The sequence below is a fragment of the Echinops telfairi genome, unplaced genomic scaffold, assembly GCF_000313985.2.
Source record: "Echinops telfairi isolate 266 unplaced genomic scaffold, ASM31398v2 ScPeMD7_7436;HRSCAF=8474, whole genome shotgun sequence".
Lineage (NCBI taxonomy): Eukaryota > Metazoa > Chordata > Mammalia > Afrosoricida > Tenrecidae > Echinops > Echinops telfairi.
The window spans coordinates 3,770,483-3,789,526 of record NW_022111336.1 but is presented as its reverse complement, the minus strand read 5'-3'; the positions used below and the strand labels follow the sequence as shown (position 1 = coordinate 3,789,526).

The following is a 19,044-nucleotide window of genomic DNA, read 5'->3' as shown; positions in this document are numbered from 1 at the left end:
TCTGAAAATTAGCTATATCATCAAAACTTGGGAGCACAGTCATTTAGGAATTGCTGCTTTTCTTTAATGATGATAATAAGATGAAATATAAATACTTTCCAAATTGACTTTCCTACCAAGGTCCTCTTCCTAACTTTGTCAAGATATTTTGATATCCTGACATAAACACTTAAAGATATTATCCGAAAAGTGTTTTCTCTCTTAAAGTACTTTTACACGCGCTATTAGGCACTCTTCATTTAATTGTGGTTTAACCCCTGATCTTTTTCTGTGCCCTTTCTTTTCCGTGAAAAAAAAAATTAGGAGAAACCATTTTGTAATTCAGATTCCTACTGTGCATTGATTCTTTCAATAACTATTTATTGAATACCTGCTCCTTGTCATGGGCTGAAAATACTGTGGGGGCCAAACTGGATTTCCACCTCCATGAAGTTTCCTTATTTATTTATTTTGATTGTTGAGATTATACACGGTAGAACTCACGTCCCTTCAACCGTTTCTGCATGTGCAATTCAATGGCATGGATTGTATTCTTTCAGTTGAATTGTATTCTTTAAACTGGACCATCATTCTCACTCTCATTTTCTGAGTTGTTGTCCCCCCCATTAGCATAAATTCACTGTCTTCATGTCTCCTATCAAAATTTCAACTTGCTATTGTCAATTCCAACCCATAGAGGTAATTCTTAAAATAATGTATTGCTCAAGGCTGACAGTCTTCACCAGTTAAGCCAGGTTCTGTTGCACAACCCCCACCCCCTTTGGTTCTGTTTGGTTTTAAGAAATCTTCAAGGGATATATATAGTTTGAAATGAACTTGCATATCATTAAAGACTCGAAGTCCACTTCAATTTTACTATTCCTCATTTTGTAGCCACTCAGACCAATATTCAGATCTGAGGGGGAAGGAATCTGGAGGGGTCCAGGGATATTTTGGATTTCAGGTTTAAATATTATATCTGGGCAATAGTTTCAGGGTTTACCCAGACAGACTCTCTGATTCCAGAATATTTGTATTCCAGGATAATATGCCTTCTCCCTTTTGATCAAGATTCTTCTATAGACTCTCTTATCAAAATGTTCAGCAATGGTACCTGGGCACCATCCAATTCTTCTGCTCTCATTCATTCCTGAGAAAGGTCACCTTACAACTCCTCCTCCTATTCCAGAGCCTTTGGGTGTTCTACAGGCAAATTGAGACCAATTGTGCCTTAAGTGGCTGCTTGCAAGCTTTTAGGACACCACTTTGCAACAAACTGAGAGAGAGAACAGAAGCACTAAACATGATGAAAACAATGTTTGGGATATCTCATGAAAGCATGACCTTAAACCTCCAAACCAAGAAAATGAATCCCATCAGGTGCTTGCTTGTATAAAAACACACTGCTCTTCTTGGTTATTTGTTGTTGTTGTTCTTGCTATCTTTATAAATGTATCTATCACAACTTTTTATCAATTCAACTAGACAAGGCTTACATGAATTGGTTGTGCAGTCCTTAATTGATACTATTTTTCTTAACACCAGGAGCCAAAAGTCAATTCCTTCACCCCTGGTAACCATGAATAAATTTAGGCCTACATAAATTTGCCTGTTGTTATATATTTATATGAGTGAAATCATACAATATTTGTCCATTTGTGATTGATTCACTTCACTCAGCATAATATCTTCATAGACCACCTCTATTGTACTATCCACCAAGATGTCATTTCTCTTACTGGATAAATAGTATGCCATTGTATGCATGTGCCTTATTTTGTTTATGCATTCATATGTTGGTGAACAGTTAGGTTGTTTGCACCTTTGGGTTTTTATGAACGATGTTGCAATTAGCATTGGTGTACAAGGATCGGCTTGAGTCTCAGTCTTCAAGTGTTTTGTGTATACACTGAGGCATGCGATTGCTGAGGCACTACAATTTTTAGTGTATTTTTTTAACAATGGAGTCACTGAATCCTTCCTTTTTTTATTAGGGAAAGACACCACAAATCAACTAATTACTCAATAAGCTATGTAACAGTAGTGAATGCTATAAAGAGAAACTAAGCAGGAGTAAAGAGACCAAAGGGTAGAAGGCTCTCTGATGAGGTTATAATTGGTCAGAAGTGAGAGACTGCTTGACGTGAGCGAGTGAACCAATCAACCTACTCAGATATTGCATGAAGAGTATTCTAAGAAGAAAACAAAACCCGAACTAATCGTGGCCCAGTTGATGCTGACTCATGGTGATCTCAGGTGTTCCAACGCACAACTATCCTCCGTAGAGTTTTCAAGGAGGTGACCTTTCAGAAGCCTATCACCAGTCTTTTCTTCTGAGTCAGCTCTGGGTATGTTTAAACGACCAACTTTCAGGCTAGTCTTCAAGGGTTTAACCATTGGCACCACCCAGGAACTCCTTTCTAGAAAGAAGAGGCAGCATACACAAGATCCCAGATGTAAGAACAAGTTTGGTGTGTTCAAGGAGGGGCAATATGGGCTGTGTGCCTAAAGGAACATAAGAGCCGTAGACAGTGAGAGGTTATAGAGGCAGACACAGGCCAGTAATAACATGAGCAGTCATGCCACCCATGGTGAGGAGGTGGATTTTATTCTGAATGTAATGATTCTTCACTGGAGGGCTCTTAGCACAGGTGATACGATCTGAGTTGATTTTTGGCTACTATTATTGCCAAATGACTGAGAGCAAAGAGAACGTTGGAAGGATGTTGAAATCATCTTGCAAGGAGATAATGATGGCTGAAGTTGGTGAAAAGTGGTTGGATTCAAGATTTTGAAGGCAGAGCTGATAGAACTTCAGATGAATTGTGTGAGAGAAAACATAGCATCAAGAGTGACTCTGAGGTCTTTGGCTTAAACAAGTCAGTAAATAATGGTGACAGTTATGGAGATGGGAAAGACTTGGAAATGAGCTTGTTTGAGGGTGTGTACATGGAATGAATCAAGTGTTCCACTTTGGGATCATGTTGATAGACAGAGACAAATGGTATGACTCAGAAATTATTTACCACTTATAGTTAACAATCTCAACTGTTGGCTGAGTCTCATGAGAATGGATATAAATTAATTTGTCACAGGATTTCCTAATAACCCATTCATCTGTATTTTCACTTCGGAAGGAATTTCCAAAATTTAAGGCTTAGGCCCAATGAACTAAGACCTAATTTTCTAAGTGGCCATGGGAACAGATTCTGTTTTCACTAGTAATTTCTTATGGTCAGCTCAGAACTGAGCAGCACTATTATCTGTAGGAAGTTATTTATGCAATGGTTGTTGGACACAGCCCAGTGTAAGATTGAGAAGCATACAGCTGTTCAAGATGCCATGTAGGCACTGAGCTATTCTCCCACAGGCTTACAAGTAGGCTGGGCTCTATTCTAGTCCATGCTTGTGATGGCAGAAAGCACAGCTTTCAGTTTTAAAAACCTCCAGAAAGAAAAATCTTAACAATGAGTTGTTAAACACAATTTTCTCTTAAACCCTCAAAACTGTTTTCTCATTGAAGACAATTGACTCTCGAAAAGTAATTTCAGACTTGAAATATATCCAAAATAGTTTTCAACATTGCTTCAGATTTGTTGTAATCGTTTATAAATTAATATCATTATTCATGCTGTTGATTATCTAAAACAATGGCTAGATGTATCTGATACTAGAATCCCATATCTTCACTCTTACCCAGAAGTAGACTGAAAATAGGATGGAACATTTTTTACACAGTTAAATAAGCTTTCTTAAATTTTTTTCATCTTATTTAAAGATGACTTTGACCTTTCTTTAGAGCCCGTATATCCCATTTTCATAACCTACCTAATATTAGCTGTCTTAAATGAATGTTAAAAGAAATCTCTCTACATCTGTTCTTAGTTCCATTCCACCGTCCTTCTTTTTTTCTTTATTTAACTTAACTCCTATGGATTGTCCTTATATTCTTGGAGACAAAAGTAATTCTTGCCACTCTGCCATGTTATTACTCCAGTTACTGCATTGAATCTTGCTCTTTCCCAAGATTCCGGTTTTAAATTAATTGGGCATTGATGATCCCTAGCCAGCCTTTAGTAAATAATTCTTAGGTAGTTGAAACTCAATAAATGTGAGGGTTCCTTAAATGAGGATGATAATTTTGGTGACAAGCAGAGTTTGGCAGCTTATCAGAAGTAAAACCAATCTAGGCAGCTTACATTAAGATCTTATACATCACAACTATCGGACCTGCAACTGATCATAATGATGGTGCAGGACCAGGCCGCATTGTTTTGTATTGTGCATGACTCTGAAGCCAACAGAGAGCAACACAGAGAAGGTAGAAAACATATGAGAACTAGACTGATAACATGTGGAAGCTTCCAAAAGTTTGTGGGAAAACCCCATTATCCTTTCATCTCATTTTTCTATGAACTTTTTTAAGCCACCTTGGAGTGGATGATAACGCCGTTAAATATTGATGAAATTACAAATGTTACTGTGTTAACTAACTTGCTGGATGCCTGCTCCTTAACCATTTATTAAATGGCTAGCATTGAGTCACTCATTTGAAGATCAGTGTAGCGTATTCTTATCTCCTGGTTAATGCTACCAACTAGAGGAAAATCCTTTCTAGACTTTCAAACCATGGGACTTCAGAATTTTGGGGTAGAACAATGTGCTATTTAGTCAGATGCCCCCATCCCCCACCCCCCTTTCTGGCTCTGAGATGGCTCATGTCAAACTAGAGGGGTGGTAAAATTGGTGAATTCACTTGTTAAGAGTTCTATATACCTTATTTGCATAGTCCCACTGACACAATAGTACCATGCATCTTATTTACATTATTGATTGACATCTTTTTTCTATCCTAGCCCCTTGCTACACCACAAGCACCTTATTGTATAGCCCCACTCAGTCATGTGGTAGGAGCTATAAATCCATAGCTGAAAAAACTCACTACCGATGAGTTGCCTCCATCTTATAGGAACCCCATAACGACCCTCACTTAGTGGGTAAAGCTTTGGCCTGTTAACAGCAAGACAGCAGTTCTACACCGCCAGTTTCTCTGTTTGGGGAAGAAAGACAAGGCTTTCTACTCGCATGAAGATTTACAGCCGGAGAACCCCACGGGGGCGGGGGGGGGGGGGGGGGGGGGGGCGGTTGGTGCAGTTCTACTATGTCCTTCAGGGTTGCTGTACCAAACCATAGCTAGAAGGACCATAGTAAATCCTCCTGCGGCCATGCCTTTACTGTGCCCACTTCTCTCTGCTCTAAAGTGCATCAAGCAACTCAATACCACACCCTACATCTCTACCACACTTCAGTTTTAAGCTACTTCTTTTTTCATGTAGTATTTTTGGTAATATCTACTCTTATTTTTCTTTCTTTCTGGAAACAGGAGAGCAGACGTTATAAATAAATAAATAAGATTAGGTAGGTCGGGAGGCAGGTACCAAAATCAGACCAATAAAACTCACTGCCATTGAGTCCATCCCTACTCATATCGACCCTATAGGACAAAGCAGAACGTCTCCTGTGAATTTCTGAGACTGTAAATCTTTACAAGAGTACATAGACTTGTCTTTCTCCCAAGGAATGGGTGGTGATTTCGAACTGCAGACCTTGAAGTTAGCAGCACAACATTATAACCCACTATGTCACCAGGCCTCCTTCATACAGATAAAGAATGGAAAATAATTTGGTTCTTCTTTGTTCCATATATATCTATATGTGTTGTTGTTTTTGTTGTTGTTGTGATGTCCTGTTAAGTTGGTTGCAACTCATAGTACCTTTATGGACCACAAAATGAAACACTGCCCAGTCCTTCACAGTTGTTCTTATGTTTGATCCCATTGTTGCAGCCACTGGGTCAATTCAGCTGGTTAAGACTCTTCACTTTTGCTACTACTCTGCTTTACCAAGCACCTGTCCTTTTCCGGGGACTGGTCTCTCCTAATGATAGTCCCAAAGTTCGTGAAGACGTAGTAGCCTTGATTCTCGGGAATATTTCAACTGTACTTCTCCCGAGACAAATTCGTTTCTTCTTTTGACAGTCCATAGTAATTTCCGTTGTCTTCACGAGCACCCACATTGAAATGCATCCGTTCCTCAATGTCCACTATCAGGGGATGGAAAATACCATGACTTGGGGCGGCACACTCCTCACCCTGACATCAAGCCGACGCCGACTCATAGCAACCCTGCAGGCTGACGCGCCTCAGTAATAGCCAACGATTTCCTCCTTAGTTGCTTCGAATTATTCGGTATGTCTTTTAGAGCCCCAGGCTTGGCTATCATGGAAAGGTATAGAGAGAAGTTTTGGGGAGAGGGTAGATTTTTTTAAGTAAAATGTTTTCTTTTATAAATCAATTTATTGGGGGCTCATACAACTCTTATCACAATCCATATATCCATCCATTGTGTCAGGCACATTTGTATATTTGTTTTCTTCATCATTCTGAAAACATTTTCAGAGGGTGGATTTTAAAGAAAGTAATTGTATCTCTTCCATAGATTAAAGAAGTAAATGCAACATTTGAATACTGACATCCAAATATTATAAAGATGTATGCTGTGTTTGCCTGGAGGAAGGACTCAATATCTGGGATCTCTTTCACACTAATGCACGAACATCTCAACCTGTCTGTTTAAAATATTAATACCATCTATCTGACCAAATATTTTTTCATTCAATTATAAATCTTCCCAAACCTCTTCCAAATGTATCTTCTTGGAAAGACTTCAAATACACTTATTAACAAAGAATAAGGAGCTTCACATCACTTCTTCTTGGTTTTTGGTTAGAAGCGTGTCCATGTCCGACCCTTGGAGAGGCACTAAACGGGAATTATCAGATGCAGCCTCGGGTTTCCTTCTGTGCTCTGCCTTCCTGTCAGCATGTTGGGGAACTGTCTGAAAGCTGGTAGATGGTGTTTGCTGAAGACAGTGGTGGTGTATTTATGGAAAATAGCAATCTTGAGCTGTGGTTGGAAGCTTCAATTTCATAAATTCCATTTGATTTAAAATCAATGAACAACTTATTGGTTCAAATAGGCAAGCCTCAAATATTTCAGTTGATGGTGAGTGGAGGAGATGTTGACAAATCTATTTTCTGTTCTTTTAAAAGGCAGCCTCTTCCTGTATGTGTTTACGACAATCCACTCCGTACTACTACAACCACTGGTACTCAGTCCTAGCACAGGGTCTGGTGCAACCGGTGCATGGAATTTGATGAGTGATTCAATGGAACAGAGCCATTTGTTTGACAATGCTAACATATTTGCATTTATCACCTCTCCCCACAGTATAAGAAACATGGCTGCTTTCTTTATCCTATTGTTTTCCTGAATTCACTCTTTGTTCCTTTTCTTCCTTTTGTTTTACAGGTTTTTGGGGGTTCCGGGTGTAAAATCTTCCATCACTTAACTCTCTCTCCCATACACTTTTTTCTTCTTAATTTCAGGCAATGGTGTAAGCATAATGGTTCTCGTATCTTTGTAATGACACAACTTCCATTGTCTTCACTCTAGGCTCATTTTAATCCTCAATGACTCATATTTAAGAATGGAAATGTGCAGCTGTGGTGAAGCTAAACTCTTGGCAATAACTTGAGGGGCAAACAAGTGTTCTCGCCCAATAGATGGCCCTTCATTTTGCATTATTTTCTATGCTGTTTTCACAATGGAATTGCATCCTCAAATATCGTCCTGGACTTTCTAAGTTAGATGGGAACCTCCAGGTCTAATTCTCCACAATTACCTACACATTGTCTTGTCTAAGTCTCTAACATAAGCTGGCTGAGAGGCTGTCTAATTTTTCTGCTTTGTTTGGGACTGATTTGTTTAGGAATTAAAAGTGTTGCATCCTAAAAATCATTGAAAAAAATCAGTCCCTGGTAAATTGGGACACTGGTCACCCTATGGTTAGTTTCCATGTTTCAGTCTATGTGTAAACTATCCCTGCCCTCAAATAAATAAATAAATAAATAAATAAATAAATAAATAAATACACACACACACACACACACACACACACATTCCCTATACCTCATTATCCTCACAACATATGACATAATTTTCACTTTACCTGCCTTGTCCTTCTCCAACTCAATCCTCAACTGAACTTACTTTTAAAATCCTCTGTGGAAACTGCTCCCAGTAATTTCCATCGGTTTGTTAAAGTCAATGGGAAGGTCAGTGATGATCTAGCTTGATCCCTGTGTGTGATTAGATACTTTGGGTGACTTTCATTAGATACTTTGGGTGACTTTCTTCCACACAAAACTCTCATTCTCTCTCAAGAGCTGAACTCTACTCATTTCCTTGGATCTACCAACTAGCCTGTTCTTTTCAGGGAAGGGTCTCTGTTTGTTGTTTTTGATCTCTCAAGAGAGGCTCTTCCTTTGTCTGACTTTTTAAAAATTAATCATTTTATCGGAAGCTCTTACAGATATCATACATTCATTAGTTCAATCACATCAAGAAGTAATGTACAATTGCTACCACAATCAGTTCAAACCATTTTCCTTCTTCTTGAACTCTTTGCTATCAGCTTCCCTTTATCTCCTCCCTACCTAACCCTACCCTCCAGAAACCCTTATTATCACTTTTCCTATAATAGTCTCTTTTACTTTTTTGCCATATCTTACACAATCCAATAGAGTGGGGTTATATAGTCATGAATGCTACATGCTCCCTCTTCCCACCCTCCTTCCCATAACCTGCCATTCCCCAGAATTTTCTCTTCAACTAACTTCACTCATTGAGCAATCTAATCTGCACATTTAATTTTAACCTTTGTCTGTATGTCTAATTAGAGGCACGAGGTGGGTATTAGTTGAATGAGGAAATGACTTGTAAACCGTGTCTTCTTTCCTAAACATCAGAGTTGCCTTTTTAGTTCCTTCTAGAAGGAATGTTACTTGTGCAAGCTGAATGAATCATACCCCCTTGCTCTCTCTTATTTGCTCCCTCTCCCAAGTGTTGAGTTTTTAATATTCATTTGTAATCATTGAAACCTAAATGCACACATACAATAGATTATTTTGCTTTACCTTACAGTAAATAATATGCTCATCATGTTGCCTCCGTTGCTCCAGGTCTTACCTCTGGGGCAAGGCAATGGGAGCTGATGAAAGACATTCCTGTGTGAATGGCGGGGGCACTCCATAGGCAAGGAAAAAGTATTGTTTTCTGCTTAAAATGGGGAAGGAGGAAGCTGCTACTCTCCCTTCCTGGAAGTCTCCTTGGAAAGATAATAGGCCTGAGTCTTCACTTCTGGACCCTCCCCAGGATCCAGGAAGCCTCAAGTGGCTCAGCTTTTACCCCCAGAAAATGTCCCAAAATTAAGGCTTTTTTTTTAAATGCTAATATCTAGAAAAATAGTTATTCCCATCTTCTTGATGCCTTGGGACATAACTAAGGAACCTAGTCTGAGCTATAACCATTTTCCATTCTTGGATCAAAGCCATCAACTAAACAAATGGCTATAGATCTCATTCCCGTGATCGAAGAAGGAGAGAGCTTTTTGCAGGAACACTGAGAATCAATTCAGGAAATGTGATTTCCCCACAGCTAAGACCTTGTTGATATAACAGTTAAGTGCTTAGATGGTAACCAAAAGGTGATCCAAACCCATCAAGTGGCCCTGTGGGGAAAAGGCCTGGCCTTCTGTTTCCATAAGGATGATCACTTAGAGAACCCCCAAGGGGCAGTCCTATTATGTCAAAGAGAGTCGCTATGAATCTAACAATGATAATAGGGCAATGAAACCCAACATTCCCTCATCCCAGGAACCTGGAAGCTGTGTTCCTTGGGTCATCCTTTTAACCTCCTCTTTCTTCCCTCTACCCTTCAGTCACCAAACCTTAACACCTTTATTTCCTAAACATCTCCATTCAATTTCTCCATTTTTCTCTCTCTCTCCTTATATCATTGTCCTGGGTCAGATGCTCGTAAACGTTCACTGAATTCTTGCAATTGCATCCTAACTGCTCATTCTGGTTGCTTTTGTCCATTCCTCACACACATCTAACTCAGGGTCCTCGAGTCAGTTCTGACCCATGTCACCCTATAGGACAGGCTAGCACCACCCCTGTGGGTTTCTGAGACTCTAACTCTCTAGGAAAGTAGAAAGCCTTGACGTTATCCCATGGAGCAGCTGGTTATTTTGAACAGTCCACCTTGTGGTTAGCAGTCGAACACATAACACACTTTGCCACCAGGTCTTCATTTATGTTACAGCAATCTATTTGAAACATACATAAGTCTGTGACACGGCCCTGGTTAAATCCTTTTAGAGGTTCCTGATTGCCTATGAGAAAACATCTAAACTTCTTAGTTGGCCATGTATGGTCACAGAGAATCCGAGCTTCAAACTCTAGTTTAAAGACCTCATGGATCTTCAGAGAAATATTTTTGATAGTAGTGTACAGTGTCCTACTTCACCACTGTCATCTCCTCTTCTTGTCTGTTTGGTCTAGAAATAGCAGCCTACTTAAAATTTAGCAATCCCTGAGAAGTGCAAATGGTTTGTGCTCGACTACCAACCTACAGACTGAAGGCTCAAAACCATTTAGGAACACCATGTAATAAAGGCCTGGTGATTTGCTTCCATAAACGGTACAACAAAAGAAAATCCTATAGAGCAGTTCTAGGCTCTAACCCACGGAGTCACCCTGAGATCGAACCGACCCAATGGCAACGAGTGTGTCACACTCCATCCTGTGTTAGCTCCTTTATCTCTTGCATTCCACACTTCTTGGAGTGCTCTCTTATGCCCTCTTCCCTGGGTAACTCATATTCATAATTTAGTATTCTGCTTGGATATTACTGTTTTCTTGAGGAAACTTTTCCCCATCCCCTTTCCCATATTATGCTAGTTTGGAATCCTCTCCAGGTTTTATTGGAATTATGGATGTCTCTGCCTTTCCAGTTTATACAATAAGTCCTTCAACTCAAACCCAATGCTGTGGCGTTGATTCCAACTCAAAGAACTCCTATAGGGCAGAATGGAATTTCTCTATAGGGTTTTGAAACTGAAAGAGAAGGGACGGCTTATTAGTCAATGTTGTGTTTCTGCTGCTGCTTTTGATGTCGTTAGATGCTTTCCAGTGGGATCCAGCTCATCACGATCCTCTGCGAACGGACGGAAAAGCTGCCCAGTTCTGTGCCATCCTCACGGTTGTTCTTATGCTTCAGCCCATGGCTGCAGCCACTGTGCCACTCCGTCTCATCAGCGGCCTTCATAATTTGTGCTGCCCATCTGAGTATTTTCTTAACTCAGGGGTTCCCCTTCTGCCAATATTCTGCTTCTGTCCCTTAGGTTTTCATTAACTGACACGGTTTCCATAGAGTAGGCCTGTGATCCACTTAGTCATGGTCAGTAGTTCAAAACCACCAGCTGTTCCGAGGGAGAAAGACTGGGTATTGTACTCCTGTCAACAGTTGCAGTCCCTGAAGCCCACTGGCAGTGGCTATGAACCGGAGTGGACTCGACGGCCAGCCGGGAGGGAGAAGGCCTCACAAGTGGGCAGCTGATTCCTTCCTTGTAGTCTTACTGACACCGATTCACTTGGGATGACCCCGCTGGTCTTTGAAAGACCAGTGACATAGCTTTCCATACCAGAGCATCACAGAAGCCACCATTATCCATACCCCTTCCCCCCAAAACTTGAAAAGCAGGAAGAGGCAGGAAAGTTGGAAACAGAGAATTGTTTCCAGAATTAAAGTGTCTGGTGATTCCCAATGGAAACAGAGATGTATGTATCCAGGAAGTGCTATTACAATGAGAGGACTGCGACTAATATCCTGAAACACAATTTTCGAAAGTGTTGAATGGGAAACTCATTTGCTCTGTAAATTTTCATCCAAGTCACAATTAAAACAACTTAACACTGTACCAAGTATTTCCAGTTTACTATTAGACTGTTTTCCTCATTGTCAACCCTTTTGACAGAACTCTCTGGTGATTACCAATTGTATTATGTACATACATCAACACAGTCTAACAATTCTGCTAGATGGCCTTTAATGCTTCTGATTAATAAGGAACACTGGCAAAGCATTTGGATGCTAACTGCAAGGTCTTTGGTTCACGCTCAGCAGTCATTCCTTGCCCCTGGGGAGAAAGATGAGACTACCTGTGTCTGTAAGGATTTACAGCCCCCAGAAATCTTCCATCCAGTCATGATGAGTTGAAAATGACTCTGTGGCAGGGAGTGGGCATTACAGTCTGGCTATTGCTTCATTTGCGTGTGTTGAAGTCGTTATGAGCCAGACTAGGGTTTTGCAAAATGTACTGTACAACTTTCGCCCTAGAGTTCAAGTTTGGCAGTCGGGTTATATACACAAAACGCTCTTATCTTAAACGAAAAGTTATTAGCATGTATTGAAAACCACCCCCTCCTCCTCAGGAGAGTTTCACAAACACTGTCGTTTCCTGATTAACAGAAAGATTTGTACAGCTTTCTTTATCACTTTATGATTATCGGTTTGTAAATAATGGAGATAGAAATTGACCTGGGAGTTTCATAACCAAATTCTGAGCGCCTAGGATTAACTTTGAGAAGAATGCCACAAGCCAAATAAGCGTTTCTTTTCATCTCATTTCACAGGCCTTCAAGAGGGAATTGAAAACTAAAGAACCTGTAATCATGAGTACTCTTGAGACTGCACGGATATTTTTGCCAGAGCAGTCTTTGGAAGGACTAGAGAAACTCTACCAGGAGCCCCGAGGTAATTGAATGGGGAGCGGTAATAGCATATTGACAGAAGGCTCAGTGGTGCCAGAGCACCATTCATTCAGGCTGCCAGGGTCTGGTTAGCCATCACATTTTTTAGGTTAAATAAAGTCAATTCAAATTAAACATAAATGTTGACAAAGAATAAGGAATCATAAAACCACTGGGCCTGGATATGTTTGCACATTCATAAATAAACATTAAAAAAGCTTAGTGATTGGTTATTGAAACAGTTAGAAAGTAATAAGCAAAAGGAGTTTTAGTGTGAGAAAAAATTCCACTATCACCAAGACGAGAGGCTAGTTTTTCACTCTTGTGTCAGACTGGAGTAAATGAGAGCTTGGGTTGTGCAGCCTAACGTGCTTCTACTCAACAGCCTACACGGCTCTTGGATTATCTCATTGCTATGAGGTAGAACAGATTCACCCAGCAAGACAGACTTTATCTGTGCTACACGAGAACAAAATTAATGCCAAAGTATCAAAGAGCCATAAATCAGTCGACTAACCTCTTGTTATAACTGTACTTTCTTGCTTATAGTATGACCTTTGTAACAATGTTTTATTAGTTTTTAACAAAAATGAATGTGGCCTAAAACCTTGTCATATTGCCAATTCAGAGCTGCCTCCTGAGGAGAGAGCCCAAAATGTCACTCGGCTCCTACGAAAGCAAGCTGAGGAGGTCAACGCTGAGTGGGAAAAATTGAACCTGCACTCTGCTGACTGGCAAAGGAAAATAGATGAGGCCCTCGAAAGACTGCAGGCACTTCAAGAGGCAATGGATGAGCTGGACCGCAAGCTGCACCAAGCTGAGCTGATCCAAGGGTCCTGGCAGCCCGTGGGCGATCTCCTCATTGACTCACTCCAAGATCACCTGGAAAAAGTCAAGGTACCCTCTACTGCTTTGCTTCAGGGCCCTTTGAGAAAGTCACAAGAGTGTCTAATCTGTGCTCAAGTGCAGCATTTTCTTCCCACAGAGTTAAAGATAGGGACTTTAAGAAATCGAAATCATCCCATCCTTTCCCAATTCAGTCTTCTTGCATGTAGTACTTCCCCCAAGAGAAGATGGTGAGATATTATCTTCTGTCCATCTTCTGTGGTTGAAAACAAAGCATTTAAACTTTCACAAGATAAAAAACAATCATGTTGACTTTGCTATTAGGAAATACATTTGAACTGTTCATACTGAAACACTTTGATTATATATCTAATATATTACATATTATATCTTTCTATATGTTATATCCCGTATCCTGTATCATACGTAGGAGCTCTTGTTATGTGTTCTGCTGTGATCTGCAAGGTCAGCAGTTCAATATCACTAGCCACTCCATTGGAGAAATACGAGGCTCTCTATTCCCATAAAGAATTATAGCCTCAGAAACACACTGGGGCAGTTCTTCACTGTCCTATAGGGTCACTGTGAGTTGGCATCGAAAATTTATCTACCCAGACTAGCTTAGTATATTTACAATATGCATCCTTTGTGCTACTTACTATGGAAGTAGGAACAATATAATACTTCATCAAGAGCTGGAGTCCAGCTTTTGACCTTCGTGTTAACAAACTATTTGGCAAGGATAAGCTTGGGTACTGTGAAATGAAACAGTTAATGCATCCCTTCCCTTAAAAGGAAGTGCAAAAATGAGAACATGCTAGTATATTTGGACTACTCTGCCTGAGAGCAAAGTTAAGTTTTCTTGTGACACAAAGGTGGTTAATGTATTTATGAAAACAGAAACAGTTTATGTAACCACTCAGTGTCAAAACCACCAGAATTCCTCTTAGGTTCAAAATAAAAAATTAGTTAATTGCACTCTGCCCTCAGTGGGTTTACCAGCACCTTCATGCTCGTCTCTCTTGGATTTCCGGGCAATACTCTCTCCCTATTTTATTCCTTGCTCCTATGTTTCTCAGTTCTTAACCCTCTACTCAACCTTCAGCTCCTGGGTAGTACAAACTGTAAATGCATAAGACTGCTAGCCAATAAGGATTGAAGGTCAAATCCACCCCAGTGATCTACTTCTCAAAATTAGCCTTGAAATCCCTGTGATGCACAGCTCTACTTTCACTCTCAGGAGGTCACCATAAGACAGCACTGACTTGACAGAAACAGCCACCCGCCCCTTCATGATGGTTGAGCCCCGCCTTATCTGTCTGGGAAACTCCAACCCAGCCCTCAAGTCTCCACCCAAATGTCACCTGAGTGTCTTCCATCCCCACAAAGCCAAAGAAATTGCTCTCAATTTGGTGTTCTTATAGTTCATGTACGGAACATGTTTCCTTTTCCTTTTTTTTTTTTTTAAGCAAAAGGGAAGAAATTTATTGGAACCCATACGGGAAACCTTAGAGGGGCCCAGCATCCCCTACTGTGTAGGCATGCCCAGCAAAGGGTCACACCATTCACTGTACCCCCATGTCCCAGAGGGTCTCCCCTTGAGCCGAGCCCCAAAGCCCCAGGACTGGCTGGGGGTGGGGACGTTCATGGAACATGTTTCTAATGTCACACGTAAATTTCACACATACTATAGCAAGCCGTTTGTGTATTCCTTTTCTCATAGAGAAAGTGAGAGTCCTAAGAACAAAAATTATGCTATTTGAAGTCTCAGGTTCTACCACAGGGCCAGCATCATCTAAAAACACTCCTAAAAATGTTCCTTCATACATTCAACAATTCATGAGGAAGACAGGTTCAATTCCCTGCAAAAGCACCCCGTGTGCACCCATGACCAGTCTTTCACTAGAGGCTCCTGTGTGGCTATGAGGCTGACCAGGTTTCAGTGGGGCTTCCAAACTAAGATGGAGTAGGAAGGAAAGCTTGGCACTCTACTTCCAAAAATTGAACATAAAGCAAACCTATCCACAATCAATCATGGGGATGACATAGACCTGGCAGCATTTTCTGCCATTGTGTATGGAGTCACTGCTATTCAGGAACCAATTTAGTGGCAGTTAAACCACAGCAACAAACAATGATATGTATTTACAGGTCAAATAACTTGGTCTTTGCCCTCATGAAACTTGGCCTAATGTTACAATGAATCACTTTTTATGAAAATAGTAAGTCAGGTTTTTTTAAATGATATAGCATTGACTCTATCACTTCTAAAATCTCTTCCACCCAATACTCTAGGACACCCCCACCCCTGACCCTCATTCACCATTGAAAGCAGTGAGTTAATGTCTGTCTACTTCTACCTGAAAATAATATTTTGAGATGTATTGTGTATTGCCTTGTGTTTATAATGCTCAACATGGAGTCAATTCCATCTCGTATACAACTATTTTTTAAGGCTTCTCAAAAATTGAGAACTATACTTAAGGAAATGTCCCAACGGATCTAAATTAAATAAGAAATCAATTAAATTAAATGGGAGACTATGCAGGCACTTGTGCAACCAGCTCTCTAATCCCTGGGCATTTGGAGGATACTGGATATGGATAGAGATTGTATGGTGTAGCGTGATTCAAGAACTAAAAATGAAGCAACTCAATTAGTGGCTGGCGACTCCCCAACTCTTTGTACAGTTTTCCCAGTCCTCTCATATCTGCTTGCTTCGAGGACCACCTCCATTTCCCATACGTTAATTAGTTAAGTCCTCATTCCAATTCCAATAACAGCAAAACATGAGATATTGCTTTTTAAAAAGAGCATAATAAGTCAACGTTTCTCCCTCCAACAGATGCACTTAAGGTTATAGTACATACCTGAATGGTTGTGTCCTGGTTGTAATAAATGCAATTATTTTTCTTTCTGAGCTAGAAATTTATAAGGAATTTATCCATATTTCATTGTAGATTACATGAATTTGTGTGTGTGTGTGTGTGTGTGTGTGTGTGTGTGTGTGAATTTCTCTTGAGAAGTTCCTCTTCAGTTTTTGTGATGGAAATATAATAAAATTCTTTTCCCCCATGGCATCTGACGCTAGGGTTGAAATTCTGAAACTTGAGCTTGGAGTTTAGTAGTTTGCAAGGAGTGAATTTGATGAACTAAAACTACCTGAAACTACTGTTGACACTTTTCTACTGCATTTTAAGGCCTCCGAGATTCTGTGTTGTAAGAAACTTCAAGCGGGGAGCAAGATGGTGAGCCAGAAAAGCCATCTTTATACCTGTCTTAGTTCATGTTTATCCCCACTAGTGACTCTGTAAGACTATCCCGCCATACTGATCTTATTTTGCTAAAGAAATTCTTCTGCAACTGACTGTGGGATATGTGTGTCTGTAGGGTTTTTCACCTCATATCATTTCATTAGCAGGTGCGACTTTCAGACTTTAAGAATGGAAACACCATAACAGCGAAGTCCCAGAACTCCATGAAAGTAGTATTATTGGTAGTAAATTATCTGCAAAGGAATGCTCATGGTTGATTGTTTAATTTAAGCACAGGGTTGCTAACAGAGGGTCGGTCCTTCAAACCTACCAGCAGCTTCACAGGAGAAATGACCTAATCATCACCTCCCTTATGTATTTCAAATGAGGAAATCGTACGGTATAAATCTATTCTATATGGTCATCCCTTGAGTCAGAATCGATTACCCAGCACAGAACAACAGCAAATCCTAGTCTTTAGGTTGGTGTAATGCTAGGAAATCATGAGGAAGAAACAGAATTTTCCTAGTGACTAATTTTCTCACTAGGAAAATCCCAGCCTTCCAAATAGAACTTTCATAAGAAAAAGTGAGAGGATAATATTATAATTTTTATAATGCCTTTTGACTTTTAAACTTCGTGATTTATATTGTTTACTAAATCTTTCAAAGACAGAACCGTGATTTCTTACTGTACTGGAAGTAGTACAAATAGTTCTTTGTAAAAATATTCCACTGTCTTTGTAGTAATGAGAATTAAGCTCAACCCCTTAAATCATTAGATACACTACATTGGATGTCAGTCTTTAATCAAGTCATTTAAAAATGATGTTTGAAACTAAAGTCTACATATGATGATTTTGTTTCTAAGAATATTCCTGATATGAGAAGGGGCTCAGAGGGTGGTTGTTGTCCATCTACTATAGCTTGTTTACACAGAAAATACAAATGTATGCTTCAGCCAGTAATGTTTACTGCCTCTAGTTTACCTGTTGAACTTAAACATAGTTGTGTGCGTGTGTGTGAGTGCGCGCGTGCACCATTATTAAACTCTCCCAGGCTACCACCTTGGAATAGTCAAATTCATGAGACATGTAGTCAGGTAGTGTGGTGTAGTGGTTGTGTGTTAGGCTGCTAATTGCAAGATCGGTAGGTCAAAACCCCGAGAGGCTCCTCTGGAGAAAGCTGGGTCTTCCTATTCCTGTAAACAGTTACTGTTTTGGGACCCCAAAGGGACACTCTTTCTCTGTCTTGTAAAAGGTTCACTGTGAGTCAGCATTGACTTGCTGGCAGTGAATTTGATCTGGTTGGTTTTATGTAGTTAAGCATTTTGTTCTTATCGGATTAATTGACAATTGTCACTGCAAAATAAAAGGCAGGCATGTGTTGTGTTGTGAGCTTTTCTGTAAAGTTCCACAATGAAATATTTGAAGCAAATCTTTTCAGAAGGCTAATTAAGATGAATTTGATTTTATTTATAGTGGATCAGAGATTATAATGAAAGCACCATGCCATCTTTACTTATTTATGTTCAGCTTTCACATTGAATATATATATATATCACAAATTCATCCCACATGTCCACCATTCTGAGTCTCTGTGTCTTGGTTTCTTTCATAAATTTGTCTAAGAAATACTATCTCAGAATTTGACTTTGAGAAAACCAAGCATGTTTCCTCTTGACAGATCATTGAAATGTGATGTAATGCATTAGAATTTCATCTGAACTTTGGCAAGAAGAAAGCTCCCTGCCATGTTTATGCAACTCCATCTTCCCTTCTGTTCTCCTCCTCTTCGTGTCTTCTAAGGGTTTATTTTCATTTATTTTACTAATTGTTTGTTACTTGCATTTGTCATTTATATGATCCAATCTCATGTATTATATCTGAATTTCATTAAAAAGTTGATAGGCCTTTCTTTTTATAAAATCATTCTATTGGGGGCTCATACAACTCTTATCACAATCCATACATCCATCCATTGTGTCAAGCACATTTGTACATTTGCTTCCCTCATCATTCCCAAAACATTTGCTTTCTACTTAAGCCCTTGATATCACCTCCTCATTTTCCCCCTCCCTCCCCACTCCCCCCTTCCTTCATGAACCCTTGATGATTTATAAATTATTATTTTGTCATATTTTGCCCTGTCTGACATCTACCTTCACCCACTTTTCTACTGTCCGTCCCACAGGGAGGAGGTCACATGTAGATCCTTGTAATCAGTTCCCCCTTTCCAAGCCACCCTTCCT

The 19,044-nt window shown here is 39.9% G+C and overlaps 1 protein-coding gene and 1 non-coding gene across 5 annotated transcripts in view; one reads left to right on the top strand and one right to left on the bottom strand.

The window, feature by feature from the left end:
• DMD (dystrophin) overlaps positions 1–19,044 on the top strand; it is a 2,430,848-nt gene that overhangs the window by 2,010,539 nt on the left and 401,265 nt on the right. For all 4 annotated transcript variants that reach the window (XM_045298663.1, XM_045298661.1, XM_045298660.1 and 1 more), the window contains 2 exons: positions 12,578–12,698; positions 13,323–13,591. In XM_045298663.1, coding sequence (XP_045154598.1) covers positions 12,578–12,698; positions 13,323–13,591 — 390 coding nt within the window. The remainder of the gene's footprint in view (positions 1–12,577; positions 12,699–13,322; positions 13,592–19,044) is intronic.
• LOC115872675 lies at positions 800–920 on the bottom strand. The gene has a single exon (XR_004047998.1). It is a non-coding gene; the product is annotated as a small nucleolar RNA SNORA61 (small nucleolar RNA).